This window comes from Megalobrama amblycephala, linkage group LG8, assembly GCF_018812025.1.
Source record: "Megalobrama amblycephala isolate DHTTF-2021 linkage group LG8, ASM1881202v1, whole genome shotgun sequence".
Classification (NCBI taxonomy): Eukaryota; Metazoa; Chordata; class Actinopteri; order Cypriniformes; family Xenocyprididae; genus Megalobrama; species Megalobrama amblycephala.
In genome coordinates this window covers 20,296,246-20,316,770 of record NC_063051.1, presented here as the reverse complement: position 1 = coordinate 20,316,770, position 20,525 = coordinate 20,296,246, and the positions used below count along the sequence as shown (strand labels likewise).

Sequence of the window (20,525 nt, the reverse complement as noted above, 5' to 3'; positions counted from 1 at the left end):
TAGAATGACAGATAAAACAGTAGATAGACCTATAGAAGGAACTATAGAATGACCGATAAAACAACAGATAGACCCATAGAAGGAACTATTGAATGGACGATAAAACAGCAGACAGACCTATAGAAGAACTATAGAATGACTGATAAAACAGCAGATAGTCCTATAGAAGGAGCTACTGTCTATGACCAGATAGACCTATAGAAGGAACTATTTCATGACCAATAAAGTAGTAGATAGACCTATAGAAGGAACTATAGAATGGCCGATAAAACAGCAGACAGACCTATAGAAGGAACTATAGAATGACAGATAAAACAGTAGATAGAACTATAGAAGGAGCTATAGAATGACCAGATAGACCTATAGAAGGAACTGTAGAATGACCGATAAAACAGCAGATAGACCTATAGAAGGAACAATAGAACGGCCGATAAAACAGCAGATAGATCTATAGAAGGAGCTATAGAATGGCAGATAAAACAGCAGATAGACCTATAGAAGGAACTATAGAACAGCCGATAAAACAGCAGATAGATCTATAGAAGGAGCTATAGAATGGCAGATAAAACAGCAGATAGATCTATAGAAGGAGCTATAGAATGGTCGATAAAACGTCAGATAGACCTGTAGAAGGAGCTATAGAATGGTCGATAAAACGTCAGATAGACCTGTAGAAGGAGCTATAGAATGGCCGATATAACAACAGATAGACCTATAGAAGGAACTATAGAACGGCCGATAAAACAGCAGATAGATCTATAGAAGGAGCTATAGAATGGCAGATAAAACAGCAGATAGACCTATAGAAGGAACTATGGAATGGCTGATAAAACAGCAAATAGACCTATACAAGGAACTATGGAACGGCCAATAAAACAGCAGATAGACCTAAGGAACTATTGGATGGATGGATGGATGGATGGATGGATGGATGGATGGATGGAGCCTCAGTATAAATATCATAGACATGAATGGAAAGTCTCCATGTACAGAGTATGTGTGTTAACAGAGAGGTGTTAAGTATGAGAACTCGTCACATAATTCATTTTGGCCCACGCAGAGAGAAACTGATCACAGACAAAATTCTCAGAATTGTTTACCATATTTCAGCGAAAATAACAGTTCCAGATCTGGATGAGTAATTGCTAATCGCTGTTGTGCTAACTTTCTTTGGACTGTTGCTTCTGGCTCTCTGTACTGAGGCCTCCACTGGTTTCGCTGTGCATTGAGCATATACATGTGTCACACATTACCAATAACCCATTTGTCTTCATAACAAAGTGTGCGTTGTGTTTTGAAAGCAGCGTGTCCCATCTTTTCGTCTGGCGGCAAGCGGCACCTGTTCCAGGAAGACACATGGCATGAGAGGCGCTGAGTCAGCACTCCTGACAGAAACATGGTGCTCTGTCTCATCCAAAAAGATGTCCCTTGAGACCACAGCGGCTAGACAACGACAACAACAACAACAACAACACAAAGTGGGATACTCATCTCTCACAGGCTGTGGCAGAGTCATGAGATAATGAAGCTGTTGAGAGATAAAGAGTGTGAAGAGGAGGGAGGGCGAATGAGCGTGCGACAGAGAACGAGTCCGGGTACGAGAGAAAGCAATCACTCTGAAAAAAAGAGTGACAGTGTGGAAACAACAAAGGATGGGGAGGCTGAACGGCAGTGCCCCTTCAAGGTCAACTTCTCAGGTATGTGACGTGAGAAAAATGAGCTAGCGAAACGACAGCGCGGTCCCTGCTCACAATGAAGCCCATCAGCTCTGCTGTTGGCATATTTTGCCTTGACGAGTTTCATTTATTAAGTGGAGGGCTTGCGTATGCACTGCGCTTGCCGGCAGTCACCTCTCGAGCATCCCAATTAACTCCTTTCTAATTGATGTTGGACGTATTAAAGTTAATGAGGCAGCGGTCCATCTGTTGCGTGAGGAAGCGGAGAGGGTATTGTCATTGATAGGGCGAGCGCGAGCATAATGCAGCAAGGACGGTGGTTTTGACGGCATGCAACAAGACAAAGAGCTGTTTGGTGAGCGGGATCCATAATGCAGCTTCGAGATTACCTCACATCACTCCGTGATGATCCTTCAATTCCTCTCTCATGCATTTTTACGAGTTTCATATATCAGCTATACGAGTCTATATAAGGGAGGTATGACACAATGAATGATTCACAGGGCCTGAACAGCTCAGTATGTCTAATAAATAATAAATCAAAATTTTACTGATGCACACACTGTGTTTTGCTCTCGATTAAATTTTAATCGAGGTGATGGTGGCCGCAGTGGTGTAGATGCCATTGTAGACTGCGCAAATCTATATCACTCTCTCTCGTTGCTTTGTTGTGGTTTCATCCCCCTGTGGTTTTTCAAAGAGAAAGTTTTCAGACCAACTCAGTCTTATGGTTTCTGTTTCTCTGTGCGTATGGCTGTACTAGCAAGCGTATGAATGTGTGAGCTAATGGAAGAGAAAAAGTGGGAAACGATAATAAGACAGAAAGGCTCATTGGAACGATGGCTTGAGCCCCTGCCCCTTTGATCAAGAAAGTTAAAGTTTTCGTGAGAGTTTTGCATCTTTTTGAGTTTTTGCGTATTCAAACACCCCATTCCTTTCTTTGTATTGTGTAACAGCTTCCAGATGAGGCCAAATGAGCGTGTCTGAACTGCTGAATTATGTAACCACAGTTTTACAGGTCTGCTGACTGAATTCCTTGAATAGTGGAATAGGTGCTATTCCTTAAAACAAGTGGGTTGTGACCAAAAAATGTAGGGAAAAGCAAAATATGAGTTACAACATGCATCTAACATCTAACTTCTTTCAAATCAAATCAATATTGCTTTCCAAATGTCTATAGACTACCCTTCACCGGAAGTTCTGGTGGCCACTGAGGCTAAATGTGGAAGTGATCATGCATAGAGTCCATTCATCTGTGGTAGAGGCAGCCAAATTATGCAGATACCAACATGGACAGGTTGTGTGGCATGTTCTCGAAAACCCATGAACGAAACTACACAAGATAAAAAAATATATATATAACCCAGACTACATTACAGGTTCACATGCAACAAGGATAATCATTATGTGGCTCATCGAATTCTAAGATTTAGTTCTTCCCCTTTTCCCCTTTGAACTAGCCAAACAATTTACAATGATCCAATGCATTAACTTTTGGCAGGCAACAGTGAGCCATCATTCTTAATGCTTTAAAGGGTTAGTTCACCCTAAAATGAAAATTAAGTCATTATTTACTCACCCTGGTGTTACCATTTGCCCTTCTTACTTTTTCGGCCCACAAAAAGACAATTTTAAAAAAAAATGCTCATCTATATGGCAGTGAATAGCTACCAGCATCAAGCTTAAAAAAAGACACAACAGTATCACAGATTTGTCCAATGTGACACGTGTCATACAGTATATTCCAATTTTTTTAGTGCAATGTGATAGGGTTTAGTGAAAAAAAAAGTTTATGTATTATTTAACGAAAATCCTAAACTTGGCCGTTGGTCTTCTGTGCATGGCTGTTTGTCACAACAAAATGTTATCGCATTCAAATCTGTCAACTGTCATTCTTACACCATGTCTACACCAGACGTGAGTGGCACATCGCAACGTGTCAAAAGACAATAGAACCCATTATAATCAGTGATATTGTCTACACTAGACGCGACACGTCGCGACAACAAATTCACAACAGTAAACGGATTCCCCGTTCTATTTCTGAGATAGTCAAAGTGCTTTGCAACGGTTGGTTTGTCGGGTTCAGAGTAGACAGATTTTAGCTGTTGCGGCACGGTCACGTCTGGTGTAGACACGGTGGTACTGTCATCAGACAATTGAAGCTCCGGTCTGATGATATTCGACTCGGTGAAGAATGTACACGGACACTTTTTTGGAATTTCTAGGCATTGTACTTATGTCGTGTTTTTATTAATCTCAATTTCTAACAACTTGTTTGCTTTTTCTGGACAGAACTGAGGAGCTAATAGAGTCTCAAGAATGCTCAGTCGAGCATGGTAGCCCAAGGTCAGGAATTTCGTTAAATAACACATTCAATTTTGTTTTGTTTTTCACCAAACACTATATCGTATACCACCACTTGAAGTTTACAGCATGTGTCGAATGGGACCATTCTGTGACACTTCTGCATCTTTTTTTTTTCCTTCTCAAGTTTGGTGCTTGTTGCTATTCACTACCATTATATGGTCTTGCTCGAGCGCAACATCTTTTAAAATTTCTCTTTTTGTGGCCCGAAAAAGAAAAATTGGCTTACTGCATTAGAACACCAGGGTGAGTAAATGATGATTTACTTTTAGTGTGAACTATCCCTTTAAGAAGACACTTATAATGTATGCCTGAGAAAGGAAGGAGAAAGTGCTTTGAAGGGGTGACAACACAAAGAGAGAGAGAGAATGGTTGAAAAGAGCAAGATTAAGATAGGAGAAGAGCAAAAGATGGCCCAGCATCGGATGCGTGGCTGGCATATTTAACCTGCCCATCTGCATGAAATACGGCCAGGCGGACGTCGCTCCGCTTCAGTGCTCCCGAGCCCATACTTAACATTTCCGTAGGTGAAAGGGGAGGCGTCGTTAAGGGGAGCCACGCTCCAGGGATGCTCATCTCCAACTCTCCCTGAAGCCATTTATTGCATGAGAGCCTCCATATCATGATCAACCCCCTGGAAAGAACCAAAAGGGTCCATACCACCACAGAGGCTCACAGTTAGACCTTTTCTTATCCCCAAATACTTCTTTTCAATCTGAAAACAATTTACATGCGCTTGGAGCACTATTTGAGACCTTTAGCACTGGGTATTTTCCATTTACCAAATCTTTTTGGGAGAGGCCTCTAATAGCTGGATTAAAGTGGAGTCAAACTCCTTTTCTGACCTTTTCTTCAGAAATACAGTTTATGCTATAAAACAACAGTTCATAGTGACCACAGCTGGCAAGCTCTGACTAAAACCCCTAAAAATACCATGAAATTATCATTAAACAAGTCCATATGATTTGTGCGCTATATTCCAAGCGATGTAATAGCTAAAATTAAGACGCAACACGCTGTCCACAGTGTCTCGTGGACAATGTATAGAACAAAGGAATAGGACTATGATGCACAGCAATGCCTAATCCATAAACTGTGTTAGGCACTTCTCCTTGATCTGATTTATAGGACTAGTCGCCTATGGCATGATGGACCAACTTGAATTAATATGCATTTGCTTATGGCTTCCTGTGATAAATTAATACTAGGGGAGACAATAGAGGTCACAGGGGAGTCTGTGTTTAGGCACAGTCACTACTGCCTCTGTTTGCTGCTCTACGCATTTCGTAATCCCTCACTATGATGAAAAGGAAAGTCTCACAGAGGGATTTACAGGCTGTGTTTACAATGTGATTATACTGACTGCTGTCAGGGAGGGTTCTCTTGTGGTCTTAATAAAGTAATAGGAATGCCTGATGTGTTTTTTCCCCTATGACTATTCGCATACGGTTTTAAGGGTATTTGTTTTCTCCAGATGGTGAACTTGACAAAGGATTTGTTTTGGAAGACTGGAACCACAGTGTTTTCGTTGTTAATGATATAATAAATCAGAGTTTTCACTTGCCTGGTCTTAGCTTTGTCTAAACAAATAAAATGGTCCTAAGATTCCTGAGATACTAAGCCATTACGGTAACGCACTTTTGTCGTGGTCGCATACTTCCTCATTAGAGCAGATCTGCTTGTTTCGCAGATTCGCAGGTCGTACCATTGGCCAGCCTATGACAAGGGTCCTGTCCTGGGAGGAGATCCTTAATGACGAAATGCCCCTCTGGATCATCACAGCAACTACAAGAAACCAACCATGCATCACCTGAGTTCCTGCCCTGGAGGGAACAGATAATACTTAATCTAGCCAACCTCATTATGGCTGTCCATGTTTTACTGGCTCCGCTGATATAGCTGAATTTTCTTTCGCTTGGGACACTTGCCTTACTTATGATGAAAAAGTGTCCACCTAATATTTTTTTCTCCCCCCTCCCCAAAATACAGGACTATGTGTGGAGGTTATTAACTGCTTTAATTCCTAATGATGCCTGACAGGTGCTCTTCTTGGTGAGATTAAGGACTGGATGGGCTAATGATGGGATTGGCGAGATTGTCATAACTCACAATAGGACCATTAAAGAGATATTACGAAGAGGGCTGCTGCTGATATGTGTTTAACTCTGGCAAGGTGGCACCAGGCAATCTATCAATTTTTTTTTCTTTATGCGATTTCCTCGCCTGCAGGGCCCAGTCTTAGATGTGTGAGGAATGTCAAATAATGCTGGCCGTGAACATCGGAAGGCGAATAGGTGGAAATGAGAGTGAGTGAAGGTAAAGGGAAAAAGTAGAGATAAAGAGAGAGTTGTGAAAGATGTAACAAGCAGGACAAAGGTAAAGGGAAATTTATATTTAAAAAAAATACTACTACTACTACTACTACTACGAGTAGGAAAAGGTAGAAATGAGAATGAGAGAAGGTACAGGAAAGTATAGAGGTAGAGAGAAAACTATGAAAGATGAGACACACAAGGCAAAGTAGATATACATAAAAAATAAGACTTTTTTGGAATTAACCAACTAATATATATATATATATATATATATATATATATATATATATATATATATATATATATATATATATATATATATATATATATATATATATATATATATATGTTCTTCCAGCACTCTGACTCAAAAAAAATAAAATAAAAAAATCTTCAAAACCATTTGCTGAGGGGATTTTATATCTCTTTGTTTTGTTTTTCTGTGGATAAAACTGGACAAAGACATTTTCCTCCTCTAAGGGACCATCAATCATCTCCAAGTATCTAAGATACCACAATGGTGAACCAGGGAAGCCTTTGCACTGCAATACTGCCCTCTACTGGCAGAAATATTTGCTTTGGTACAAAAGAACAAAGGAAACCACACATAAAAGTACACAAAGGAAATTAAGAAATATGTGCAACACCTGATAGGTAGTGATCAAAGTCAACCTTAAAGATAGCACTTAAAATATTTTGATACTACTTTCTCCTTGACCTTTTCTCTGTGGATACTCTTTGACCTTTGAACAATTATTCATACCGAAACCATTAAAATCCTATTCTGTTTTACTTTTTAATTGGTTTCATAAGATCATTCCAAATTACTTTAGCTAATCATTACTATTAAGAAGCAAGGAAAACAGTAAAATGACCATTATGTGTGTTGGAGATTTTGGACCATATGCATTTAAATGACATCACGGAGGTAATCCACATTGGAAACCACTTTGACTGCAGGGCAATGCTAGTCATATGACACACAAGCCACATTTAAAGCCACTCTAACCAGCTATTTTATATCTAAACCACACCCATCTCACCTGTGCAGGTCTCTTCCACTATTTCCCTCTCATTCTGTCTCTTTTCCTTCTCTGTCTATTCCTCACTTAACAACTCACTCAACTGTGTTTACGTCTATTAGTGCACTTTGGCTCAAAACAGGTGAGTTGCTTTTACATAAGCTAAACAATGTTTGATTTAAGTGGATTTAAGTGAAAAGGAGTCACAAATATGTACCGTATATGTGCAAGTATGTGTATGAAAAACAATCAAACTCTCAAATGCTGCTCTGATTTATGTTCATTGCTTCATTACAGATTAAAATGGGCTGCTTCACATTTGTCAAAGTTGTGATGGTTGTGTTTAACTTGCTTATCTGTGTAAGTATGCTTTATTTTCTCATTAAATGTTTACATTTGAGTGCAGGGAGAGGGGTGTTTAGAAGAATAATTGCATTTCTTTATTCATTGACTGAGACTTTTATGTGGGGTGTAAAGAATGAAATAGATTCAGCCTGTCTCCGAATGAGCAATAAATAATTTATCCTCTTCTCTTTACAACAAATGCACACAGTACACACATAAATTGAACTAATGCAAACCGATAACACGAATCCATTAGAAAATGTTTCATTGCTCCATAGTGAAGTCTTGATGATCACAGTCAAAGTGTGAATGTGAGTAAGGCAGTCACACTTGCTCACATGCAACAAATTTCATCTCATTATTGTTCACAGCCACTTTGTTTGAGAGTTAAAGCCTGCAAGTGCCTGAAATTATGGGTATGCTGGGTTGTTTGGTAGAACAGGACATTTTTAAGGCTCTAGATACTGGAACAAAGAAAAGCGTACATATTACTGTGCCATATTTCATTCAAAGCATTGCTAGAGCAGCTTACTGTTGGTTTCTATTTGGTGAACAATTTATCTGATCTACAACTGACTTATCAGTCTTAATACTTGTCAAGACTTGTAGAGGACAAAACTGGCATTAGGTTATACCGAATACGAGGTCAAGGTTTTCTGCAAATATTTAATTTTCTGTCAATTAAAAGTAGAAAAAAGAGAGAAATTTATAACTAGGTGCTTTTTGTTCTTTTTGTCAGAATTCAATCAGTCCGTCAATCAGTTTTAAATCTGACAGTGATTCGAGAGCAATGGTGGGTCAACAAAAGATACACAAATTTTTGAGGTTTAAGTCTTTCACAAATTAGAAACTTGCTTTGTTTTACTATGTGTCCACTGATTATGGGGCGTATTCATAGGTTAGTAATGCTGTGCGCATTGGCATTATGTGAAACTTTTTTTAATTATTTAAGGCCCGTTCACACAAAGGACGATAACTCTGATGAGAACTATAAAGTTTTAATAATCGTTCTAAATCTATGGTAATTGTAAAGTCCACACCACAGCTATAACGATAATGACACAGAGGAGCTATATTGTTTAAATTACTTTCAGAACATTTTTTTTTTCGCTGAAGAACGCTAAAAACATTGACAGCCAATCGGAATCCACCCAACTCAATCTTGAGCATTTAATGCAGCAGACGATATAACTGCAGTGGGTGTTTATTATAAACAGAACATTATCGTTCTTTATGTGAACTGGCCTTTATTGTCAAATATGCTGCAAATAGTGATGATTTTGTGTGGTGGATGATAGCCATATACAAACCCGATTCCAAAAAAGTTGGGACACTGTACAAATTGTGAATAAAACAGAATGCAATGATGTGGAAGTTTCAAATTTCAATATTTTATTCAGAATACAACATAGATGACATATCAAATGTTTAAACTGAGAAAATGTATCATTTTAAGGGAAAAATAAGTTGATTTTAAATTTCATGGCATCAACACATCTCAAAAAAGTTGGGACAAGGCCATCCCCTCTTCTTTTTATAACAGTCTGCAAACGTCTGGGGACTGAGGAGACAAGTTGCTCAAGTTTAGGAATAGGAATGTTGTCCCATTCTTGTCTAATACAGGCTTCTAGTTGCTCAACTGTCTTAGGTCTTCTTTGTCACATCTTCCTCTTTATGATGGAAATGTTTTCTATGGGTGAAAGATCTGGACTGCAGGCTGGCCTTTTCAGTACCCGGATCCTTCTTCTACGCAGCCATGATGTTGTAATTGATGCAGTATGTGGTCTGGCATTGTCATGTTGGAAAATGCAAGCTCTTCCCTGAAAGAGACGACGTCTGGATGGGAGCATATATTGTTCTAGAACTTGGATATACCTTTCAGCATTGATGGTGCCTTTCCAGATGCGTAAGCTGCCCATGCCACACGCACTCATGCAACCCCATACCAGAGATGCAGGCTTTTGGACTGTGCACTGATAACAACTTGGGTTGTCCTTGTCCTCTTTAGTCCAGATGACATGGCGTCCCAGTTTTCCAAAAAGAACTTTAAATTTTGATTCGTCTGACCACAGAACAGTTTTCCTTTTTGCCACAATCCATTTTAAATGAGCCTTGGGCCAGAGAAAAGGCCTGCGCTTCTGGATCATGTTTAGATACGGCTTCTTTTTTGACCTATAGAGTTTTAGCCGGCAACGGCGAATGGCACGGTGGATTGTGTTCACCGACAATGTTTTCTGGAAGTATTCTTGAGCCCATGTTGTGATTTCCATTACAGTAGCATTCCTGTATGTGATGCATTGCCATCTAAGGGCCCGAAGATCATGGGCATCCAGTATGGTTTTCCGGCCTTGACCCTTACGCACAGAAATTGTTCCAGATTCTCTAAATCTTTGGATGATATTATGCACTGTAGATGATGATAACTTCAAACTCTTTGTAATTTTTCTCTGAGAAACTCCTTTTCTGATATTGCTCCACTAACTATTTTTCGCCGCAGCATTGGGGGAATTGGTGATCCTCTGCCCATCTTGACTTCTGAGAGACACTGCCACTCTGAGAGGCTCTTTTTATACCCAATCATGTTGTCATTTGACCTAATAAGTTGTGAATTGGTCCTCCAGCTGTTCCTTATATGTACATTTAACTTTTCCAGCCTCTTATTGCTACCTGTCCTAACTTTTTTGGAATGTGTAGCTCTCATGAAATCCAAAATGAGCCAATATTTGGCATGACATTTCAAAATGTCTCACTTTCAACAGTTGATATGTTATCTATATTCTATTATGAATAAAATATAACTTTATGAGATTTGTAAATTATTGCATTCCTTTTTCATCCACAATTTGTACAGTGTCCCAACTTTTTTGGAATCGGGTTTGTACGTCAGTAAAGGACCTTCTGCTAAATAGGAATCAGCCCCACAAGAATGTTGAATTATGCAGGAGTTCAAGTTTTTAGAGGTTTGGTGTTGAATGCTGAATGCTGTTGAGGGGCTATTTGCACCCTGTGGGGTGGGGTGGGGGTACACTTTATGTATGCAGCCTGAACAACCACTAAATGCCTTAACATTTGGCTAAGTTGTGTCTGAAACCACCTCTTGAGTGGTGTTCGGATTACTATCCATCTCAAATGCATCTTGGAGGGTATTTGCACTTGAGCTTTATGATTGGATAGCTATTAATAAAATCAGTGATATCAATAAAAACACATGAAGTGTCCAATTGCAAATACTCCCATATAATTTACTAAAATAGTTACTACAACTGGTTTTGATTCCTGTTGTTGGGTTAAATATCTGGGTGTCATTCAAGACAAATCAACATATCATATTGAGAACATACTGATCATCAACTAAATTGATGCTGCTTATATTCAATATATTCAACTAATATCGTCTTACATTCAGCAAGACAGCCCTCTATGTGTCTTTTTTTTTCTATTTAGATCTCCTGCACAGCAGTCTTCATAACTCCCCATGTAATACCATGGAAATCCAACTTATTTTCCTCCCCTTCCCAAGTCTAATCGGTTTCATTCCACTCCCATACGGTGTGCCAATTCCTTTCCTTAGTTTACCCTTACAAACAATCTGATTTCCATGTAATTTCTCCAGGTGCATCTTCCTTTGACATGACATTTCCAACATTAAGCCATGCATGGTGGCATTTCATCAAAGCATTACTCACCGAAGAAAAACAACAACACCAGTAATAATTATAGCAGAGAGTGCAGAATTATAGCTGAAAGTAATATACCCGTCACATTCTATTTGCTTAGAGATGTGCCCGTTATCAAAAAGCTGACAGTTAAACTGCTAAAACATTCAAACAATTCCCAAAGCTCCATGAGCGCAAATGGGAAATGATAAAATGAAAATTATTCTCATGTGGAAAAAATAAGCGTTGGCAGGAAGGACTAGGAAGTGTTTCATGTTCAGCTGTCAGCCAGCTGAGTTGGATGTAAGCTGCCCTGACAGCCGTGATTGTGTCTGACAGAACATATCAGGTTTCAGAGATGGTTATGGCACCAACTGTAAATTAACATGCTGACACCAACCCACTCATTAACCCAAAGCACCACCAAATGTGCTCTGGGGCTTAGACCTTTTGATATCCAATTGGATGCCTATCATTCTGTTTGGAGACATCACATGGTGATGGTGTGGTGTTGCATCTGGCTCTTGATACATTAGAAGACACAGAATGACAACAACACTGTGTTTCCATCATTACCCCAGGATATCCGTGCCATAAACAGACCTGGTTATGTGTCAGACCTATTGTCTGCAAAGAGTCCTGGAAGTGACATAAATGAGCAGTCGAGCACCTAATCCTGCAGGCTTGTGGCCATTAAGGGTACCCTTTAGTTTTCTATTGAGCCATTGCCATTGTTGAATGACCTACATCTATGGTAGAACACACATAACTCAGGTACACTCTGGCAATAATGGGAAATCCATGCAGGGCCTCTTATCGTACAACGTAATGGTGAGAATTAAAGGTCATGGGAAAATGCAAAAGATAAAGGAGCTGAATCCGCATGACTATAACTGATACATGCCTCTGGTCATAAAGCTTTTGTGTGAACTAGAGCTTATAGCAAAATAACTTGAGCATGAGCTAAATTATTTCATATTTCATGAACTAAAATATGAGTTATATGTCACTTAGTATCAGATTTCAGTTTGTTTTGAAATATACAAAAGGTTGTAACCTACAGTTAATCAGTAAATCTCCTTATGTTGAGATAAAATAGGTCTGTATTTGATACCCCATTGTAAACATCAAAAAGCGTAGTTGTCACTTGAACATAAAGTTGCTGTCACGTCCTCTACAGTGCCAAAACTCCACTCAGAGCCCCAAACGCTATTACACTACAACGCCTCCGCTCTGTCATATGTTTGTAGCCAGTGTGTTTAATCTTTAATCTATGTTCTTTTCAGCACATGGCCAATATAATCATCATATATACATGCAGTTACAGTTGGGAAGATGCAAGCTTTGTTTCTGAATCCCCTTTGTTTCTGAATCCCCAAGTAAAGATAAAGCATCAATTTAATTCAATTTTGTAAACACAGCGAGTCTGTTAAAAATGAAAGCGTCCAAACTGCAATATTTAACATATACAACGACTACAAAGTATCCAGTGTGTAAACAATATGACTAACAATATTATGACTGTGATAAAAATCATATACACTAAATTCAACAGAAACTCCAGTACAATAAACAGATTCTGAAAAGCACATGACAGACCTCACTATGGCGTCTCATGGCGATTGGCTGCTGCTCGGCATTTTTTGCTTGATATTTGCATAGTTTCTCTCAACTTTTGGACACTCTCAGCTGCTCTCAATGCTTTCTCCAAAACGCTGTCAATCCCACAATTCACAGCACCAATGTGAAGCTTAAAGTCACAATGAAATCAAAATTGACTTTTTTTAATGGAATATTGCAGCATTTATTATAAATTATTTATCCGTGTGTGTGTGTGTGTGTGTATATATATATATATATATATATATATATATATATATATATATATATATATATATATATATATATATATATTTTTTTTTTTTTTAAATTCATGTGACCTCATAATCTTTAATCAAAATAACTTCCTGTCCCACTTGCAGTGACAAAATGTCAATTTGTCTATATCTGATTACTTGCCCCCCTCATTGTCAGTGATGGTTATGGCTCTGATAATAGGGTGACTGAATACATTATTTGTGTATCTAAGCATTAGCATATTACTATTAAAATGCAATATTTGTGGAAGTAAAAATTTGAACTTTTTTTTTTTTTTTGACAGCTGGCGGGCATGTGTCTGGCAGCTGTAGGGATATGGGTGACTGTGAATAAAGATTCCTTTATCAGAATTTTGCCACCCTTTACTGATGAGTTCATGAGTCATGTCAATGTGGGAATCTTCAGCATCACTATTGGGGCAGTTATGACTCTACTCGGATTGCTGGGGTGCTGCGGAGCTCAGAAAGAGAGCAAATGCCTTCTTATAATGGTAAATCTCAATCATATCAAGTGCCTTATGAATATAATGTTTTTACATTTAATTTTTTTTTTTTTGTATGTTCACTCTCTTTTTCTTTGTACAACCAGTTCTTCTCCATCATCCTGGTCATTTGCATTGCTGAGGTGGCAGCTGCAATAGTAGTACTGGTTTATTCTTCATATGTGAGTCTTGCTCTAAACCACTGACCTCTCTGCCAAGCCTCCCCATCCCCCCACTCATTCTTTGTCTCTCTTTTCATTTTAGCTGCATGTAAATTCCCATCATACTCTGGCCATCATTAAATTAGGGGGTTTGAAATGGCTCCAGCACATTCAGCCACTTAATAACTCCCAGATTGCCTCAGGCGCTATGCCAGCACTCTCACTTTGAGCAATTTATCGCACTACAATATTGACGTTTAGGCATTTTATATGCAAAACAGGCGATTTACATACAGAGCTTCACCCATTTAGTGAAATGTATAATAATTACAACAACTTTAAATGAGTTATGGAGGGTATGTTAAGAGAATAATGCCATTTAATTAAAAAACACAAAGGCCTTTTAGGGCAAATTAAAAAATTGAATTCTATTTAACAGACAGCAATCTCATTTAATGCATATGTATAGTTAAACCTATATATAAAGAAGAATATATTTAAGAAAATCAGGATCCAAAATCTAAGACACTGAAAATCTGGGATTCAAAAAAAAAGGAAAACAAAAAAAATATTTAATGCTATAAATTAATACAAAAATATTAATTAATATTCTAAGTTAAAATTTAACAATTTAGATTTAAAAAAAAAAAAATCTAAATAATCATGTATTATTTTAACTAAATGTTTCTTAATGTCACTAATTAAATAAGCAAATTTTTGATATTAACCATATTTTATTGCATCAAAAGAAGCTCTTTAGACCCTGCTCAAATCGAACTGGATAATATACATGATCATCAGGTTTTACACAACTTACCATACATAAAATACTAATAAAAAAAAAAAATACTAAGTGTAGTTCAGAGGATGAAATCAAAAAGAAATGCCAAATAGAAGCCATTTCACTCATATATTTGGACCACACTGTATATTTGTGGTGTTTGGAAATTGTGGCTCTACTCCATTGGGATTTAAAATGGTCTTCTAGGCATTTATGCAAGCGTAGAATCAGAGTAGTTTGTTCATGAAACATCATTTATACAGCTATCTGGATGAAACGCGGTACTTCATCAACAAGCTAGAGCGGTTAATGCTACCGGGGAGTCACCAGAAAGGAAGAGTGCAGGACATTCTTGTGAATTATAGATCGACTAAATCATTCGGTGGAACATTAAGCATGCAAATACCCATTTAATGTGCTGTTTGTCACCATCACACTTTTGTCCATTCATTCATTTATTTATTTATTATCATGACAGAATAAATTGGTGTTTTAATAATTCATGTGCAAGTCTATGATCAGCTGCCCCGTTGTAGTTTAGATAAGAAATAGGCTCCACAAACTCATAGGAATCACACAATATGAATTTGAATAGCATTACATGTTTACATTAACATGTAAAATTGTTATGGGATAAGCCAAATCGTTGTGGAGATTAAGTTTTTTTAATGTACAATTGGTCAGAGCTGTTTATTGTGTGATCCAAAATGTAATCACTCCCATTTCAATAACATTTCAATTCCATTTAGCTGATGTGGTGTCGTTTGGCAATAACATTTTCACTGTTTAAATTAAAGCTCGTTATTATGATAAGAAAAAGAACACAAAATTTATGTTCTTATATTGTATTACTTTCTGTGCTGTATACACACTGGTCTCAGATCAGCAATTAGCAATCGCTCCCTTGCCTTACAGCGCTTTGTCCTGTCTAGATTGTGAGGGAATTCCTCCAGACATTGATGGATTAGCTTGCATGTAATAACCCTACTGATCTGTGTAGCTTCCACTGCTTCATAGGTAGGAGGGGGAGCACTTTTAATTGTGTTTTGTCTACACATCCCCACAGACATGCTGTGCTGAAGACCACTCTTGCTGACCCCAACAAATACACAAGTAACACTTAGCAACAGAGTCCTTGTGTGACTAAACCTCATCTAGGTTTATTAATCAAATTCCAACTAATAAGACAGAAGGGAGAAAGTAAGAGAACAGAGAGAATGATAGAGCAAACGCAAGCATGCATCACAAAGGAGATTTTTACTTTACAAAACATATCCAGCACCAGTGCATTCACATACATTATACTATTTTCCATTTAGTTATCACACATTCAGTTTTAAAAAACACAGAAAAACAGGCATATGTGTAATTAATGGTGTTCTTTATGCATTAAAGTGATTTTTTTTTGTGCAATTTTGTGCAAATTTGCTCTAATTCAATAGTAAACCAATTGTCCTAACATTTACATCTTAATCTTGCATGTGTAAAGTTACCACTGCCAGTTACCACTGGCATACTTTACTGCATTTTGCATTTTTGACTTGGGAGATATTTGACTTGTTGAGCTTTGATAATGATTCAATTTCAAAATATGAATGGCTTGGTTTGTTAAACATCTTACCAGAGTTTGATTTATAAATCAAATAAATTACCAGGAAATACATTACAGTTTACTCATAAATGACAATGTTACAAAATTATGTTAATGATGTAAAAAAAAAAAAAAAAAAAAACATTTTAGTTACCACTTACACTTAAAACCTATCTTTCATACACAAGTGGGTTCAAGTGTACTACAAGTGGTAATTAAATAAAAAAAAAATTAATACAGATACAGTATGTTAAAAGTACATTTTAGTTCATATTCATGGTGTCTCAAAATAGCAGTTGAGTACACTTAGATGTTCTGTGTAAGAAGTACTAAAGAAGAATTTTTAGTATATTAAGTATTAATACAATTAGTGCACAAAAATAGACCACTTTAAGTACATTAGGGAAATGTACTTTTTTCATCTGGGTTATAAGTGTTACCAAAATAACCTTACAATTATGAAAAAAAAAAAAAGATTTGACTGCCTAGAGCCTTTGTTTCATTTAGCCATGATAAATGTCATTGCTAGCGGCACTGTAGAGACACAGTTGTGAAAGCAGTTTGCTGCGTTTGTGTAAGACTTTTATCTGCGAGTTCTTTCTTTCTGAATTCTCATGTGTACCTTTCATCTGTCCCTTTTTGGCTGTGATTTCGAAAGACTGAGATCATTCTAAGAGCGTGGGCCATACCTGGACTGAAGGAGCAGTATGGGAAAGATCAAATTCTCACGGACTTGTGGAACTCAACCATGACAACAGTAAGCTATAGCCAACCAAATACCGATGCATACACGAATATTGATCTGTGCTTCAGGCTTTTCACTATGTGGTCAAATAAAATTAATCCATCATGTCAAATTTCCTAGCCAAAATTGCCCTTAAAACCAGTATAGGGTAGCTGACAGTAAATGTGAAAATGAGCTTACTAAACAGACTGCCTGGAGTTTGACAGTAATGAAAACCCTTCAAAAGCTTTACAGATCAATACTCGTATGTATAACATGGGGACATACTGTATGTGGATATGTTAGCCCAACAAATCCTTATTTGTGAATATATATGGAAATGACTCTTATTGCCCTTCCATTTTGTGTAACAGTTGCAGTGTTGTGGCTTCAGCAACTACACAGACTTCTCTGAATCCTACTACTATAAGCGAAATGGGGCCCTTTACCCTCCGACCTGTTGTGCAGGTCCCGAGCTCTTCCCCTGTGATGAGGACAATGCAAATTTCAGTAGTGTGGTGGTGAGAAACAAAGAACATTCAGTTTTATCAAATAATTCCACTGCGAAAGCTAGCAAGAGTTTGGACATGTCTAAAGCTGCTAGTACAGTATGGTATTACAAGGCGCATAGAAACTAGCTTCTTTTTGACATAATCATTATATTCTATAAGTTTCTGTGGCTGCGTGAAGAAAAATAGTGTTGATGGCTGAGTATAAATGGCCATGTTCAAGTACTTGCTAATACATGTGCTTTTCTCCATATGTATACAACAAACTCATACAAATATTCACAAATATGACCAGTATGCAACAGCTAAAGTAACCGTATTTCGTAAAAGTAATAATTACCTACCATTTACTACTGAAACTCTTCTCTACTCTGGCATGTTGAAAGGTTTTGGGTCATCCCAACTCCTTGGTTTCAAAATAATCTCTGGCTCCCAGTTGGAATTATGAAGTAGGCAACTCATATTTTCGGTAATTCTGATAGCAACACTTCTTGGCACATTTGTTTTTGAGCCAATCACCTGAACCATAAATAACATATGATTGATATTTCATTCAAGTGCACCTTGGAAACTTGTACCGTGATATCATGTATTCAAGTCGGAAATATAACACGGATGTAGCCAAATAACTACATCTGAATTTGAACTGATGATAAGGATTAAAATACAGCATGTAAAATGAAAATAACTTGCGAAATCAATCATTATAATTCACTGCACAATTGCTTTTCTTTCACCATTCTCAATGTAGATTAAAAATCTAATTTTTAATGTAAGAGGGGCCCTGGCCACTCATTTTTACTTGAATGTGCAAGCTAGGCTTCCGGTTTCAGTAGCTTCCATTTATTTTACCTGTATAAAAAGAGTCTGTAATGCTACTCGATACCGTAAACTGGTATTTGTTGTCACATTATTATAAGTTATCGCAATAATAAACACACTGGTTGGAAGCACAAACAGTTTCACTGTTTACTGCACTTATTAATCTATAGCAGCTAATGAATCTGAACTCATGCACATTCATGGAAATAACTAATAAATAAGGTGGATAGATCAATGTTTCTGCAATGTTTCAAATTGACACGCACAACGTCATAACTCTGCAACTTGTGTATCATCTAGGATTCTGAGTTTCCCACTCGCAAATACAACTTCACTCAACAATTCATGTGCTCGTAACTCGTAATCACGATATTTCTATTTGAAGGACACATTAGTCCTGAATTTGAAGCCGCTTTCTAGCAACAGCTCTTCTAAGTTCTGTACTAGAAATAGATTGTAAAAATAATAAGAGTAATATGTTGCTCTGAATTCACCCAATCACTATGAAATCACAGGAAAATGATGTCATGACAGCTCTGATTGGCTGAAGGCATCATAACCAACTATGGCTAGTGCCCACTTACCATGCGTTCTGCAGGAATTACCAGGCGAATGATATGTAACCTTATTAATATTCATGAGCCAAACTGATAAGATATATAAATGTGACCCCCGCCCCACACACTACTTTTTAGATCGTTCCTACGCCCCTGTGTATTACATTGGTGCGTTTATGTGATTTGGGCCCTTTCATCTGATATTGGTTTCACTTTCCAGGGCTGTTTTAAACAAATTGTTAAGGTCACCCAGAGGAACGTTGACATTGTGGGAGGAATAGCTGCTGGAGTCACTGCCATTGAGGTAAACACAACACATCCATCATGCTGTTACAATAACAAATGTATTAAAAGAAGAGTATTGGGTTTATGTAGGTAGTTTAGCAGCTCTCAGGATTTGACTATAGCCTTTATCATGATTGCTTAAGCCTAGTTTGGTATACAGAACAATTTACCATTTTGCATGTCCAGCAAAAGGTGTAGCGACAGGCATCATTATCTTCACTGTTTCCAAATGCATTTAAATGTCCTTAAGCATGTTAGGCACTTCAATCATATGCCACAGAAATATTATTTACCACCACCTACAATTGACAATGTATTTTGTTTTCTAGTTGGCAGCGATGGGGGTGTCTATGTATCTCTATTGCTACCTGGACAAAAAAGCAATCTAAAAGTCTCATCTTACTTAATTACAATTATGTATATGCATCTTTTGTTTTTGCCACAAACTGGACAAGCTTAGATAATACTTTAACTGTAGATATTAGGCAACTATTTATTGTAAGATTACAAGGATGATGAAATTGTCTGTTATTTGATTTTGAAATGGGATGTTACATGAAAATATATATTTGTAGTATGTAATGTAATGCAAATCATGAAATAAAAATTTTGTATCCCCTTCTACATGACCATTCATTTTATAACCAGAGATCAAGTTATTTACATATTGAAGCAATAATTGTTTTAAACTGAAACGTATAATGTCACACAAGCTCTTCTTACATGAAAAATTAGTTTAGGGAGAGATATTAAAGTGTTCATGGAGAATGTGTCATAAATAATGCATTTTTTTTTTTTTTTTTTTGCACCACACAAAACTATTCCTACCACACTGAATATAGGGGATTGACTGAGGATGATGATTAACTCTTTTTGTGAAAAGTAGATACTAAATAAATAAAATGTAACAAGACATTAAACCAATCAATACATTCCTCTAAGAATCTCTTGTACTGAAAGGCAAACAGGTAAAAAAAGTGTGACCTTCCACCTCATTGATTTCATTAGTGTAGAATTATAATGAATTAATAGTTTTAAATGACAAGTACAAATTATTGCATAGTACAATTATTGCATGGTTTTTGACAAGTACAATTATTGCATAGTTTTTGACTGGTAAGATTCACTATGTCTCACTCTACAAAAACAACACCTACTCTAGCTGGCGGTCTGCATGATCATGAAATCACCCCTACAACTTTGGCACACACAGTCTAATCACATTTACGCAGGGGATCAACCACATGAAATTTGCATTGATTTCAATAGTCACCATTTCCTTTGTGGCCACTTCAGTTTTCCACATAATTTGCCTGCTATGCTGTCTGCTTATCCAACAGGAAACAATCGTTTTA

The 20,525-nt window shown here is 37.3% G+C and overlaps 1 protein-coding gene across 1 annotated transcript; it reads left to right on the top strand.

Annotated features, from left to right (window-relative positions):
* The first annotated feature begins 7,212 nt into the window (after nucleotides 1-7,212).
* LOC125273280 (tetraspanin-1) lies at nucleotides 7,213-19,784 on the top strand. The gene is made up of 8 exons (XM_048198481.1): nucleotides 7,213-7,522; nucleotides 7,678-7,740; nucleotides 13,543-13,749; nucleotides 13,848-13,922; nucleotides 16,932-17,030; nucleotides 17,372-17,518; nucleotides 19,106-19,189; nucleotides 19,500-19,784. Exons 2-8 carry the CDS (start codon nucleotides 7,684-7,686, stop codon nucleotides 19,557-19,559), a joined length of 729 nt encoding a protein of 242 aa, XP_048054438.1. The 5' UTR covers nucleotides 7,213-7,522; nucleotides 7,678-7,683; the 3' UTR covers nucleotides 19,560-19,784.
* Nucleotides 19,785-20,525: the final 741 nt, after the last annotated feature.